This window comes from Anomaloglossus baeobatrachus, chromosome 5 (genome assembly GCF_048569485.1).
Source record: "Anomaloglossus baeobatrachus isolate aAnoBae1 chromosome 5, aAnoBae1.hap1, whole genome shotgun sequence".
Taxonomy (NCBI): Eukaryota; Metazoa; Chordata; class Amphibia; order Anura; family Aromobatidae; genus Anomaloglossus; species Anomaloglossus baeobatrachus.
In genome coordinates, this window is record NC_134357.1 from 30,951,079 (window position 1) to 30,966,293 (window position 15,215).

The 15,215-nt window shown below is 53.0% G+C and overlaps 1 protein-coding gene across 1 annotated transcript in view; it reads right to left on the reverse strand.

The window, feature by feature from the left end:
• The window catches only part of ARMH3 (armadillo like helical domain containing 3), a 116,165-nt gene that overhangs the window by 35,929 nt on the left and 65,021 nt on the right, over nucleotides 1–15,215 (reverse strand). The window contains 2 exon segments of the mRNA XM_075348368.1: nucleotides 1,813–1,878; nucleotides 8,332–8,390. Coding sequence (XP_075204483.1) covers nucleotides 1,813–1,878; nucleotides 8,332–8,390 — 125 coding nt within the window.

A 15,215-nucleotide genomic window follows, 5' to 3' on the forward strand; every position in this document is an offset into this window, starting at 1 on the left:
TCCTAGGAGCGTGATCACTGAGGGTATATAGAAAAAAGGGTATACAGCCCGGCCGAACAGAAATAAGTATATATATACGTATCTATACCGGCACCCAGGGGGACCAACACCGAGTGACCGGTGCGGCTTACCGACCGCTAAAAAGTGGGGTGTGTGTGCTCCAGATTCCCTGCCTTGGTCTCCCAGAGCTGCAGAGCTGTTCTCTGTGATTCTCCACCGGCAGAATGTCCGAAAAATGGCTGCCGGAGCTCTCAGGGGAGGAGTGAAGCCGTGGGCGGCGTTAGGAAAAGTGCGGGAATCTGGGGTCCCCACAGTGATCAGTGAGGGGGGAGGGAGCATACAGGATGCTCCGGCCCTCACATCCGACGTCAGGTCGGCTGTCCCGCCCCTATCTCTGATAGACAGGCCCGGGGGCGGGAGTTTTGCCACTAGGCCGCGATGAAGCCGGGGACTAAATTTAATACCGCGGCCGACAAGCAGGCGCGGTCGGCGCGGTAGTCCCCGGTCTTCACAATTCAGCAGCCAGTTGCGGCGTCCGGGAACCAGGCGCTCCATACACAGTCCCCATGGGGACACAGAGTACCTCGTGGATGCAGGGCCCTGTCCCTGAGGATAGATAAGCTCCTGTCCAGCAGATTCCCTCAGGGGCTGCGGAGGGAGCACAGTCCCAGAACCTGGATGACCGCTTCGGATCCCACTTCTACCAGAGCCCTAAGGGATGGAGAAGGAAACACGGCATGAGGCTCCGGCCGTCGTACCCGCAATGGGTACCTCAACCTTAACAGCACCGCCGACTTAGTGGGGTGAGAAGGGAGCATGCCGGGGGGCCCCGTGGGGGCCCTCTTTTCTTCCAACCGATACAATCAGCAGCTGCTGCTGACTAAAATGGAGATGTGTGAGTGGATGTGTGCCTCCTTCCACACAAAGCATAAAACTGAGAAGCCCGTGATGCACGGGAGGGTGTATAGGCAGAGGGGAGGGGTTACACTTTTGAGTGTAATACTTTGTGTGGCCTCCGGAGGCAGAAGCTATACACCCAATTGTCTGGGTCTCCCAATGGAGCGACAAAGAAAAATAAGCCGTCACTATGCCTTAGTTCCCGAAAAATGAGAACACTACGGGTCACATAAAAAGGCGTTTTTAACCGTTAGATAAAAGTAAACCTATACATGTTTGGTGTCTACGATCTCAGGCATCACAGCAAGACATCAGTTTTATCATATAGTGTACACTGTGAATAAAATACTCCAAAAACTATTGTGCGATTGCACTTTTTTGCAGTTTTTCTGCACTTGAAATTTTGTTTGCTGTTTTCCAGTACACTATATAGTAAAACCCATGGTTTAATTTAAAAGTACAGCTCGTTCTGCATAAAACGAGCCCTCACATGACCATATTGACTGAAAAATAAAAAAACGTGACGTCTCTCGGAAGAAAAATGGCGAAAAAAAAAAAACGGAAAGCGAAAAATCGTCCGGTCGTGAAGGGGTTAAAGGTTATTGCCATATTCAGAGTTGGGTATTGTTGGATGTGGCTTGCAAAAACAAGCACTTTTGCATTTTACCGCTTATTAAATTTTGCAGCCGTTCTTGAGATATTACCACTTTTCTTTTGCTTACAGCTCGTTGCCTAGGAGACCGACCACGGCTGCGGTCTAAGGCTTAAAGAGTGTGAGAATCTGATGGAAGAATTTTCCATTTTCTGTCACTTTAGGAAATGCAGAAAAAAGTCGTCTATTCGCTCATAACATATTTTCCACAACACCCAAGTCTCACTGCTCCTTGGCAGCGTTTCGGAAGGGACGGAACTCACCATTTTGTGCAGGTTGACCCGGAAGTTCATGTTGTCGTCATGTAGGAAGGCATTGGCGTACTGGTCCTGTGCAGAGGCAGAAAGTGCAACAGGTTACTGGCTGCGTCCTCCCGGGATATCTAAAACACTATGACACAATGTGATGGAGGACGCGGCATCTGGTGGAGAGCGCCTCCTTAAAAGGGTTTTCTCCGTTTGGAGCATTTATCGCATATTCGCAGGACTTTGGACCCAATGTGGCTGCAGCCAAGTCCTTACCTAGACCCGGCAGGTACTAAACGTTCAAAAAGAAGGGAATTTTGTTACTTACCGTAAATTCCTTTTCTTCTAGCTCCTATTGGGAGACCCAGACGATTGGGTGTATAGCACTGCCCTCCGGAGGCCACACAAAGCAATTACACTAAAAAGTGTAAGGCCCCTCCCCTTCTGGCTATACACCCCCAGTGGGATCACTGGCTCACCAGTTTTAGTGCAAAAGCAAGAAGGAGGAAAGCCAATAACTGGTTTAAACAAATTCACTCCGAAGATACGTCGGAGAACTGAAAACCATTCAACATGTACAACATGTGTACCCGAAAAACAACCAAAAATCCCGAAGGACAACAGGGCGGGTGCTGGGTCTCCCAATAGGAGCTAGAAGAAAAGGAATTTACGGTAAGTAACAAAATTCCCTTCTTCTTCGGCGCTCCATTGGGAGACCCAGACGATTGGGACGTCCAAAAGCTGTCCCTGGGTGGGTAAAGAAATACCTCATGTTAGAGCTGCAAAGACAGCCCTCCCCTACGGGGAGGCAACTGCCGCCTGCAGGACTCTTCTACCTAGGCTGGCGTCCGCCGAAGCATAGGTATGCACCTGATAATGTTTGGTGAAAGTGTGCAGACTCGACCAGGTGGCTGCCTGGCACACCTGTTGAGCCGTAGCCTGGTGTCGTAATGCCCAGGACGCACCCACGGCTCTGGTAGAATGGGCCTTCAGCCCTGATGGAACCGGAAGCCCAGCAGAACGGTAGGCTTCAAGAATTGGTTCTTTGATCCATCGAGCCAGGGTGGCTTTGGAAGCCTGCGACCCTTTGCGCTTACCAGCGACAAGGACAAAGAGTGCATCCGAGCGGCGCAGGGGCGCCGTGCGGGAAATGTAGATTCTGAGTGCTCTCACCAGATCCAGCAAATGTAAATCCTTTTCATACCGATGAACTGCATGCGGATAAAAGGAAGGCAAGGAGATATCCTGATTAAGATGAAAAGAGGATACCACCTTAGGGAGAAACTCCTGAATGGGGCGCAGCACTACCTTGTCCTGGTGGAACACCAGGAAAGGAGCCTTGGATGACAGCGCTGCTAGTTCGGACACTCTCCGAAGAGACGTGACCGCTACCAGAAAGGCCACTTTCTGTGAGAGTCGAGAAAGTGACACATCCCTCAGAGGCTCGAAGGGCGGCTTCTGGAGAGCAACAAGGACCTTGTTTAGATCCCACGGATCTAACGGCCGCCTGTACGGAGGTACGATATGACAAACCCCCTGCAGGAACGTGCGCACCTGAGAAAGTCGTGCTAGACGCTTCTGAAAAAACACGGATAGTGCCGAGACTTGCCCTTTAAGGGAGCCGAGCGACAAGCCCTTTTCCAACCCAGATTGCAGGAAGGAAAGAAAGACAGGTAACGCGAATGGCCAGGGAGATACTCCTTGTGCAGAGCACCAGGATAAGAAAATCTTCCACGTTCTGTGGTAGATCTTAGCAGAAGTGGACTTCCTAGCCTGTCTCATGGTGGCCACGACCCCTTGGGATAATCCTGAAGACGCTAGGATCCAGGACTCAATGGCCACACAGTCAGGTTCAGGGCCGCAGAATTCCGATGGAAAAACGGCCCTTGGGACAGTAAGTCTGGACGGTCTGGTAGTGCCCACGGTTGGCCGACCGTGAGATGCCACAGATCCGGGTACCACGACCTCCTCGGCCAGTCTGGGGCGACGAGTATGACGCGGCCGCAATCGGATCTGATCTTGCGTAACACTCTGGGCAAGAGTGCCAGAGGTGGAAACACATAAGGGAGCCGGAACTGCGACCAATCTTGCACTAAGGCGTCTGCCGCCAGAGCTCTTTGATCGCGAGACCGCGCTATGAAGGTCGGGACCTTGTTGTTGTGCCGAGACGCCATTAGGTCGACGTCCGGCACTCCCCATCGGCGACAGATTTCCTGAAACACGTCCGGGTGAAGGGACCATTCCCCTGCGTCCATGCCCTGGCGACTGAGGAAGTCTGCTTCCCAGTTTTCTACGCCCGGGATGTGAACTGCTGATATGGTGGATGCTCTTTCCTCTACCCACATCAGAATCCGCCTGACTTCCTGGAAGGCTTGCCGACTGCGTGTCCCTCCTTGGTGGTTGATGTATGCCACCGCTGTGGAGTTGTCCGACTGAATTCGGATCTGTTTTCCTTCCAGCCACTGCTGGAAGGCTAATAGGGCAAGATACACTGCCCTGATCTCCAGAACATTGATCTGAAGGGTGGATTCCTGCTGAGTCCACGTCCCTTGAGCCCTGTGGTGGAGAAAAACTGCTCCCCACCCTGACAGACTCGCGTCTGTCGTGACCACTGCCCAGGATGGGGGCAGGAATGATCTTCCCTGCGATAATGAGGTGGGAAGAAGCCACCATAGCAGAGAATCCTTGGCCGTCTGAGAAAGGGAGACTTTCCTGTCTAGGGAAGTCGTCTTCCCGTCCCATTGGCGGAGAATGTCCCATTGAAGTGGACGCAGATGAAACTGCGCGAACGGGACTGCCTCCATTGCTGCCACCATCTTCCCTAGGAAGTGCATGAGGCGCCTTAAGGGGTGCGACTGACCCTGAAGGAGAGACTGCACCCCTGTCTGTAGTGACCGCTGCTTGTCCAGCGGAAGCTTCACTATCGCTGAGAGAGTATGAAACTCCATGCCAAGATACGTTAGTGATTGAGTCGGTGCCAGGTTTGACTTTGAAAAGTTGATGATCCACCCGAAAGTCTGGAGAGTCTCCAGCGCAACATTCAGGCTGTGTTGGCATGCCTCTTGAGAGGGTGCTTTGACAAGTAGATCGTCCAAGTAAGGGATCACCGAGTGTCCCTGAGAATGCAAGACTGCTACCACTGCCGCCATGACCTTGGTGAAAACCCGTGGGGCTGTCGCCAGACCAAATGGCAGAGCTACGAACTGGAGATGGTCGTCTCCTATCACGAAACGTAGAAAACGTTGGTGCTCTGTAGCAATCGGCACGTGGAGATAAGCATCTTTGATGTCTATTGATGCAAGGAAATCTCCTTGAGACATTGAGGCAATGACAGAGCGGAGGGATTCCATCCGGAACCGCCTGGCGTTCACATGCTTGTTGAGCAGCTTTAGGTCCAGAACAGGACGGAACGAGCCGTCCTTTTTTGGAACCACGAAGAGATTGGAGTAAAAACCTTGCCCTTGTTCCTGCAGAGGAACAGGGATCACCACTCCTTCTGCTCTTAGTGAGCACACCGCCTGCAGAAGGGCATTTGCTCGGTCGGGATGTGGGGAGGTTCTGAAGAACCGAGGCGGAGGATGAGAACTGAATTCTATCCTGTACCCGTGAGACAAAATGTCTGCTACCCACCGGTCTTTGACCTGTGGCAGCCAAATGTCGCAAAAGCGGGAGAGCCTGCCACCGACCGAGGATGCGGAGGGATGAGGCCGAAAGTCATGAGGCAGCCGCCTTGGAAGCGGTTCCTCCGGTTGTTTTCTTGGGGCGTGAATGAGCCCGCCAGGAATCTGAGCTCCTTTGCTCCTTCTGAGTCCCTTTGGACGAGGAGAATTGGGTCTTGCTGGAGCCTCGAAAGGACCGAAACCTCGACTGCCACTTCCTCTGTTGAGGTTTGCTCGATCTGGGCTGGGGTAAGGAGGAGTCCTTACCCTTGGACTGTTTAATGATCTCAGCCAATTGCTCACCAGTCTGTCTCCAGATAGTGGCAAGCTGGTTAAACATTTCTTGGAAGCAGAATCTGCTTTCCATTCCTTTAACCACAAGGCTCTGCGCAAAACCACAGAGTTGGCAGACGCCATTGAGGTACGGCTCGTAGAGTCCAGGACAGCGTTGATAGCGTAAGTCGCAAACGCAGACATTTGCGAGGTTAGGGACGCTACTCGCGGCACTGCTGGACGTATGATAGAGTCCACTTGTGCCAGGCCAGCTGAAATAGCTTGGAGTGCCCACACGGCCGCGAATGCTGGAGCAAACGACGCGCCGATAGCTTCATAGACAGACTTTAACCAAAGGTCCATCTGTCTGTCATTGGCATCTTTAAGTGAAGCCCCAACTTCCACTGCAACTAAGGATCTAGCCGCAAGCCTGGAGATTGGGGGGTCCACCTTTGGACACTGGGTCCAGCGTTTGACCACGTCAGGGGGAAAGGGATAACGTGTATCCTTAAGACGTTTGGAGAAACGCTTATCTGGATAAGCATGATGTTTCTGGACTGATTCTCTGAAGTCAGAGTGGTCCAGAAAAGTACTCAATTTACGCTTAGGATACCGGAACTGGAACTTCTCCTGCTGTGCAGCTGCCTCCTCTGCAGAAGGGGCTGGGGGAGAAATATCCAACAGTCTATTGATGGCCGCTATAAGGTCATTTACCATAGCGTCACCATCAGGGGTATCTAGATTGAGAGCGGTGTCAGGAGTAGATTCCTGATCACCCACCTCTGTCTCCTCATACAGAGCCTCGTCTCGCTGAGACCCTGACCAGTGTGATGACGGCGAGGGTCTTTCCCAGCGAGCCCGCTTAGGCTGCCTGGGACTGTCATCCGAGTCAGAGTCTTCAGCCTGTGATGCCTGGGACCCCCTTGAAGTACGGATTAGTTCCAACTGAGGGGGACCGGGGAGCATAGACACAGCAGTGTCCATGGTCTGAGAAACTGGCCTGGACTGCAAGGTTTCCAGGATTTTTGTCATAGTCACAGACATCTTATCAGCAAAAACTGCAAATTCTGTCCCCGTCACCGGGGCAGGGTTCACAGGCGTCTCTGCCTGGGCCACTACTACCATAGACTCTGGCTGACGAAGTGGCACAGGGATTGAACATTGCACACAATGGGGGTCATTGGAACCTGCCGGTAGATTAGCCCCACATGCTGCACAAGCAGTGCATACCGCCTGTGCCTTGGCACCCTTGCGTTTTGCGGATGACATGTTGTTGTCTCCTCAGAGCAATGAGGGTATAAGCCAAGAAGCGACTGTACAGTGCAATATAAATATATATGGTACAGAGAAAAAATGCACCAAATAACACTGTGGCACTAGTGGGGCCAGCACTTATGTGCAGCTTACCGCCCGCATAAACGCGGGTGTGTGGTCGCCAGAGTCCCTTGTCTGAGTCCCCCAGAGCCTGTGTCCGTTCTCCAGCCAGACTGCATGCAGGAATGGCTGCCGGCGTCCTGTGGAGAGGGGCGGGCCCTGGGCGTGTTGAGACCAAGAGCGGGAAACTTGCGTCCCCACTGTGCCCAGTGAGAGGGCTGGAGCATGTAAATAAGGCTCCAGCCCTCGGCGCTGCCTATTGCACAGCGTCTCTCCCTTTCCCTGAGTGACAGGGTGGGGGCGGGAACGAACCGTAACTAGGCCGCAAAAGCCGGGGACTAGATTTATGAGCGCTGCCGCCGTAAAAGCGCGGGCAGCGCGAGTCCCCGGCGCACTACAAGTCCCAGCGGCGCCGCCGCTCCCGGAGCGGCCGGTGCGGTAGTTCCCAAGACAAAAAAATCACTCAGCTAAGCTGCAGTGACTCTAACCCGAGCGCGCAGCGCTAGTGCCCCCGGCGCACTAGCACACCCAGCAAGCCTGGAGTGTGCGTGGCCTGTCTGTGCGGGGACACAGTGTACCTGAACGTTGCAGGGCCTTGTCCCTGACTGTACTCAGCTCCTCCAGCAGGGTCTCTGGGTCTGTGGATGGAGCTCGGCCTCAGGGTTCGGGGGCCGGTAAGATCCCACTTCCACAGAGCCCCTCAGGGGGATGGGGAAGGAAAGCAGCATGTGGGCTCCAGCCTCCGTACCCGCAATGGGTACCTCAACCTTACAAACCGCAAGTGGGGTGAGAAGGGAGCATGCTGGGGGCCCTATATGGGCTCTCTTTTCTTCCATCCGATAGAGTCAGCAGCTACTGCTGACTAAACAGTGGAGCTATGCGTGGATGTCTGACCTCCTTCGCACAAAGCAGAAAACTGGTGAGCCAGTGATCCCACTGGGGGTGTATAGCCAGAAGGGGAGGGGCCTTACACTTTTTAGTGTAATTGCTTTGTGTGGCCTCCGGAGGGCAGTGCTATACACCCAATCGTCTGGGTCTCCCAATGGAGCGCCGAAGAAAGTTGTATTATCCAAAAAAGTTGAAAAAAAAAAAAGTCTAACAGTTTCCAACCACACCCATCAGAATTATGAGCGCAGCTCCGGAGTATAACACAGGCTGGAGATTGATGTGTATTTCACTAGAAAATGGTATTTACAAGTGAAAAATATACGAGTATAGAACGGAGACTCACCTCGGCGATGCAGGTCAGGATGATGAGGCAGAGCTTCCCGCTATTGAGCCGGTGTTCATCTACGACACAATACATGGCAGTGAGTACAGGAACCTGCGAATAGCGGTCTGGGAGCAAACGGCGCTCCCACACGCCATACAGAATACATTGTGCACCCCCTCATTATTTATACAGGGTATAGGCCAAACCAGACCCCGCATGTACCAGCAATAACTCCCTACATTATTGGTTTCGGCTACCGTTGCATGCACAGCTCCTGTGCAGATCTATGCGTCTCCATGGCAACAGACTACAAACAACTCTGCAGTCACCGGTTACTCCCATTGCTCCCTGTGGATCAGCAATAAGAGGCAGAGGGAGTGTAATATGATTGGAGGATTAGACAACACAACATTGCTGGCCTGTAACCATGAAGACATATTGCTTTGCAGAAGAGCTGCATACACAAAAAGAGAATTTTATTACTTACCGTAAATTCTTTTTCTTATAGTTCCGTCATGGGAGACCCAGACCATGGGTGTATAGCTACTGCCTCCGGAGGACACACAAAGTTACTACACTCAAAACGTGTAGCTCCTCCCTCCTAGCATATACACCCCCTGCTAGCCAGTCCTAGCCAGTTTAGTGCAAAAGCTGAAGGAGGACATCCACCCACAAGAAGAGACAGAGTAAAATCCAGAAGAACCGGAACCTCTGTCTACAACAATAACAGCCGGTGAAGACACACGGAACAAGAAACCTGCCAACAGGCAATAGGGAGGGTGCTGGGTCTCCCATGACGGAACTATAAGAAAAAGAATTTACGGTAAGTAACAAAATTCTCTTTTTCTTTATCGTTCCTATGGGAGAACCAGACCATGGGACGTTCAAAAGCAGTCCATGGGTGGGAATAAACAGACAACTGAGAAGCAGGCAAACCCAACTTCACAAATGGGCGACAGACGCCTGAAAGATGCGTCTGCCCAAGCCCGCGTCTGCCAAAGCAAGAGCATGCCTTGGATAGAGCTTCGAAAAAGTATGCAGACTAATTCGAGCTGCAGTTTGACAGACCTACTGAGCCGTAGCCTGGTGCCTGAAAGCCCAAAAGGCACGACAGGTCTGATCAAATGTGCTCTGATCCCCGGCGGGGAAGGCACTTGAGTACACTTGTAGGCCTCGGAAATGGCCGACCTAAGCCAACGAACCAGGGTCGGCTTAGATGCCGAGAGACCGCTACGCTGACTAGCAGTCAGTACCAGAGAGAGGTGCACCGCCTAATAACGGCGGTGCGAGACACATAGATCCGGGGCGCCCGCACCAGATCCAGGATATGCAACGCTTCCTCAAAGCGATGAACAGGAGCCGGACAAAAGGAAGGCAGGAAAATTGCCCCGGATAAGGTGGAAGCAGTAACCACCCTAGGGAAAAAAGTCCGGAGTCGGACGGAGACCACCTTGTCTTGATGCAAAAGACCAAAAAAAGGGGGTGACTCAGAGAGAGTGCAGCCAGAACTCCCTGGCGGGAAATTCTAGCCACCAGACAGACTACTTTCTGTGAAAGATGAAACAAAGAAACCTCCCTAAGAGGCGCAAAGGGGGGTTTCCGGGAACCGGGAGGACCGGATTAAGGTCCCAGAGCTCCATAGGCCGCCGGAAAGGCGGAATGATGTGAGATGCGCCCTTAAAAGGAGCGCACCGGAGCCAGCCGGACGATACGCCGCTGGCACATACTGACAGAGCCGAGACCTGTCCCTTAATGAGGGATAGTCCTAGCTGTAGACCGGACTGTGGAAGGGACAGGAGGGTCGGCAAGGCTAAAAAGGTCCAAGGACACTTTGGGGCTCGAGTCATAGCGGAGATGACTTCAGGAAGGATACCAGAAGTCGCCAAGATCCAGGACTCAATAGCTACGCCGTCAATCTGAGAATCCAGAATTCTGACGGAAAAAACGGACCTTTTGAGAAAAGGTCTGGACGGTCCGGAAGATGTCATGGCAACCCAACGGACAGAAGGAGCAGGTCAGGGCACCAAGCCTGCCTGGGTCAGTCTGGAGTAAGAGAATGACCCGACGGCCCCCTTTACTGATCTTGCGCAGGACTCTGGGCAAGAGGTAGAGACGAAGCTGGGATCAAACATGAACCAGTGTGTCTACCGCAAAACCTGAGGATTGTGGACCACGGTTGGACAGCTGAAATATAGTAAAGAGAATCCCAGCACTCAAATTGAAGACAAGGGGGGAATTATGCAAAAGTGAATTTATTGATACACTGCAAAAGGAACCTAACCAGAGCAACAGCACCAACGTTTCGGCATAGAGCCTTTCTCAAGGTTGTTGCATCACTGGTCAGAGTAAGGAACCACGGGTCTCGAAGGACAACCGGGGGTTTGCAAATACTGGCAAGGTTCCACACGTTTTTGCAGGGTGTTTTCGTGGGTGAAGGGGTGACAGGATCACGGTGTGAGGTGAGAGGACGCCTGCAGAGAGATCCGGGACTGGCATCAGTGGCAGGAGGAATGGCTGCAGCTGTATTGCAAACCCCCGGTTGTCCTTCGAGACCCGTGGTTCCTTACTCTGACCAGTGATGCAACAACCTTGAGAAAGGCTCTATGCCGAAACGTTGGTGCTGTTGCTCTGGTTAGGTTCCTTTTGCAGTGTATCAATAAATTCACTTTTGCATAATTCCCCCCTTGTCTTCAATTTGAGTGCTGGGATTCTCTTTACTATATGATTCTTTATCCCATTAGCACCTCCAGTATATGTGGTGAAGCCTGTAATTTCTATATATGGACAGCTGAAATAGTCTGCCTCGCAGTTTTGACATCTAGGATGTGGGCTGCGGATACGGTGGACTAGGAGTCCCTTGTCCACTGAAGAATGTTGAGGCGCCAAGATTGCCAGGCGGCTGAGTGTCCCGCCCTGGAAGTTGATGTAGGAAAACGCTGTCACGTTGTCCGACTAGACTCGAATGTGCCTAGCCGCCAACAGATGGTGAAGGCTTAGAGAGCTAGAAATACAGCTCTGATTTCCAGCCCATTGATCCAGAGGGCTGATTCGGACAGAGTCCAAGCGCCCTGCGCTCCACGGTGGAGATATACTGCTCCCAAGGCGGAAAGACCAGCACCCTGGTGAGGGTCACCCGGGACGGGGCCAGGAAGTCCCTGAGACAGAGTGGCCGAAACCACCACTGAAAACGAGCCCCTGGTCAGTGGCAAAGCCACCACCCCGTGGAAGGAGGGAGATCGCGTGTACAGCGGAAAACATCCAGTCTCAGAGGACGCAGGAGAAACTGGGCAAGGAATCGCTTCCATTGACGCCACCATCTGACCAGCACCTGTATTTGGTGTCTGATAGAACGACGTCGACCGCCAGCGGAGGGACTACTGATCGACTAAGAGCAGCTTTACAAGAGCCGACAGAGTCTCGAATTGCGTCCCTGAGAACCTCTGGTTCGAAGTCAGAGTGGACTTGAACAGAATGACAAGCCACCCGAATAGGTTAGAGTGGCGAGAGTAAGCGAAGTACTCTGCTAAGAGTCTGCACTGGATGAAGCCCCGAGAAGAAGGCCGTCCAGGGCAAACGATCACTGCCAATCCCTAGGGGTGCAGGACCCTAATCACAGCAGCCCCAATGAGAATACTCGAGGGGCCGTGGCTAACCCCAAAGGAAGAGCCACGAATTGGACCACTCCGATGGCAAAACGTAGTCAACGCTGGTGTGAAACTGCGATTGACCCCTGCAGAAAGGCATCTCTGATGCCGATGGCTGCTAGGGAATCTCCTTGGGTTCTTGATTGATCCGGTGAAAAAAAACACACGGAACAAGACCGAGACTCCATGTGAACACGCCACACCTGACCATGCTTGAAAAGCTAAAGATCCAGGTCGGAAGGCACCGCCCTCTTCGGGGACTAGAAATAGATTTAAACAAAAATCTCAGAACCGGTACAATTACTCCATTGGCCTGCAAGAAATGCCACGGCCTGTGAGAAGGCGGCGGCCTTGGAGCCGGGAGGAGGTGACAGAAAAAAATCTGTTTGGCGGGTGGACAGAATTCCATCCTGTAGCCATGGGAGATATAATCCCGCCCCCACTGAACGGAGACGTGTTAGAACCATACGTCGCCAAGTGGAGGGAGCCTGCCACCGACCAGGAGGAGGTTGGCGTGGCTAGATAGCTCGGAGGAAGCTGACTAAGTGGCAGCATCTCCTGCGGTCTTCTGAAGACGCAGCTTCAAGCCAATTGGTTCTATGAACCTAGGCCGAGCTAGAGGACGATCAGATGGAGGAACGGAAACCACCGAAACCTCAACTGATTCCTGCCCTGGACAGGTTCCCTGGTTTAGGTTTGTGGCAAGGAAGAACTCTCCCTGCCAAGAGCTTCCTAAATTTTATCCAGTTGGTTCCGAAGAGACTGGTCCCACCAAAGGGGAGCCCAGCAAGGAACCTCTATAGAGGCATCTGCCTTCCATTTCCGAAGCCACAGGAGCCTGCGGATAGCGAGGAAGTAGCCAAGACCACCGCCGTGCGGTGTCCAGCATGGCAGACCTGGCAGAGGATGAAAAGACTGAAGTCTGGAAGTTCAGGCAACCGTCTTGGGCATAGAGTCCCTGTGAGGGAAAGCATCTCCTCTGAGGAGCCATCAGCCACTGACGTAACGGTCCGGGCTGAGCCACCTGAGGTGAATGAGCCCACCTTATGACCACCATTGGTGGACAGGGGAAACACAGTCCTCAGAATCACGCTTCATGGGAAGCGACTGTCAGAGCGGACCCTGGGCTGGTCACAGGGCCTGGAAACTGGAGTGGTTAAGGAACACACATTGTGTTCACCTAGATAAGGTAACTCCGGCGGATTGAGGTCCAGTACAAAATTAATGTACCGTGGGATCCTTATAGAGGTGCCGTCAGCCACTGATACAACTATCCGGGCTGAAAGTCTGGACACCGGAGTGGCCACCCCTGGCGAATGAGTACACTCCTTGACCACCTCTGATGGGAGGGGGAGACAGGCAGCAGAACCCCGCTGTGGGATCTGCAGGACAGGCTGTGGGCTTGGACGCAGCGGGCTGAAAACTGGAGTGGTTAAGGAACACACTCCTCGTCCTGTTAAAGGTATACTGATGCCTTTCTGCCAGCGGGGAATACTCCCGATACAGGCGGATGGAGGTCCAGTACAAGTATAATGGACGCAATCCAATCATTCGCATCCGCGTCACCTACGACGGATCAAAGTATCTAAAGTAGCGTCCGCTGGTAGAGACATCCTCCTTGTCCAGTGAGTCAGCTCGTATCGGAGCTGTGGGACGGGGAGGACAGGGGACCCTGCGTCTCCCTGTCAGGAGGACGGGGTCTGTGAGCTTTGCTGAGCGAGCAGAAAACGCCCTGAGAAGGGGGCTGCATGCTCAGCAGATGCCGGGACAGCCGACCCCTGGAAAAAAGATTTCCCCAGGGGTCAGCCACCGAAACCGGAGCAGCTGGAGGGACCATGAATGAGCCTCCAAGCTGAGGGGCCACAGTGGTTATGAGCTCGGTACAGCCGTACGAGACTACCAGCAGTGGAAAATAAAAACAGCCTGCAGCCTCGCTCTGTGAGACATGCTGCAGAGGTGGGGGGCTCTGTCTAGAATGTCTAGAATACCCAAGACAGGGGTTCAGCCCGGGGAGACTCCAGGCTGAGGCACCACCACATAAGAACCATTACAGTGTGGGTCTGTGCCGGTTCAGGCAATATCAGCTTACATGCAGAACATGTAGTGTACAGCCTTGGAGCTTTGATCCTAGTGTGAGACATGCTGCAGAGGAGGAGGTTCTATAATAAAGAATTAACTCCTTCAGAATGCCCTGCTAGTGTATAAAAGTGCACAACCAGAGGTTGTGACTTATCAGGCCGCTATTATGAGTGCCCCCCGGGTTCCAAGCCTGGACCCCCAGCCAGATATCCACTCCCTCTGCACTGCAGAGCAGCCAGCGCCGACCAGTGTACTAAGAACGCTGAGAAAATGGCGCCAGAGTAAGGGGGGGGGGCGGGGGTTAACCCAGGAGCGGGAATCGGAGGGCTAAGGAGATGTACAGGGGAGGGAATCATCTCCTCAAAAAGGAGTGTCCTCCCCTGTGCAGAGCGGCCGGCGGGCGGCGCTGCAGTGTCCCCCTGCATGACTGACATGCAGGGGAACGAAACGAAACTAGGCCGCGGCTGAAGCCGGGGCCTAGAGTTATGCATGCGGCCGAAAATCAGGCATCATCGGCGCGGTACTCAGTAAAAACCGTGGAACCGGCCGGAAACACAGTAAAAAGCAGCATTATTAAAGCAAATCACTGTCCCCTCCAATAAAAAGTGCCCCACATTGCAGAAAAGACCCTCTGAATAACGTCTCTATACTTAGCTTTGAGACGCAGGGCCCAGTCCCTGGTGGGGTGGGGGTTCAGTGCTCCGTCCAGCAGGGTCCTGCCAAAGGGCTGCGGATGGAGGCCGGTCTCCTGCAAGGCAGTGAGAACCGTGTTGGCTCTAACTTCAAGCCAGAGCCCCTAAGGGATGGTGAAGGAGCGCGGCATGAAGGGCTCCTGCCCTGAATCAACCTTAACAGCACCGCCGCCAGGGGGGTGTGAAGGGACATGCCGGGGGTCCAGTGGACCCGCTTTTCTTCCAAATCTTTCGTAAAAATGAAAAATCAAAAAAAGGATGCATGTGTGTGTGTGATCCTCCTGACACAAAGCATGAAACTGGCTAGGACTGGCTAGCAGGGGGTGTATATGCTAGGAGGGAGGAGCTACACGTTTTGAGTGTAGTAACTTTGTGTGTCCTCCGGAGGCAGTAGCTATACACCCATGGTCTGGGTCTCCCATAGGAACGATAAAGAAATTACTTTTTGTACAGATACTTTACTTTTCAGATTCTCCAGAGTTTGGGT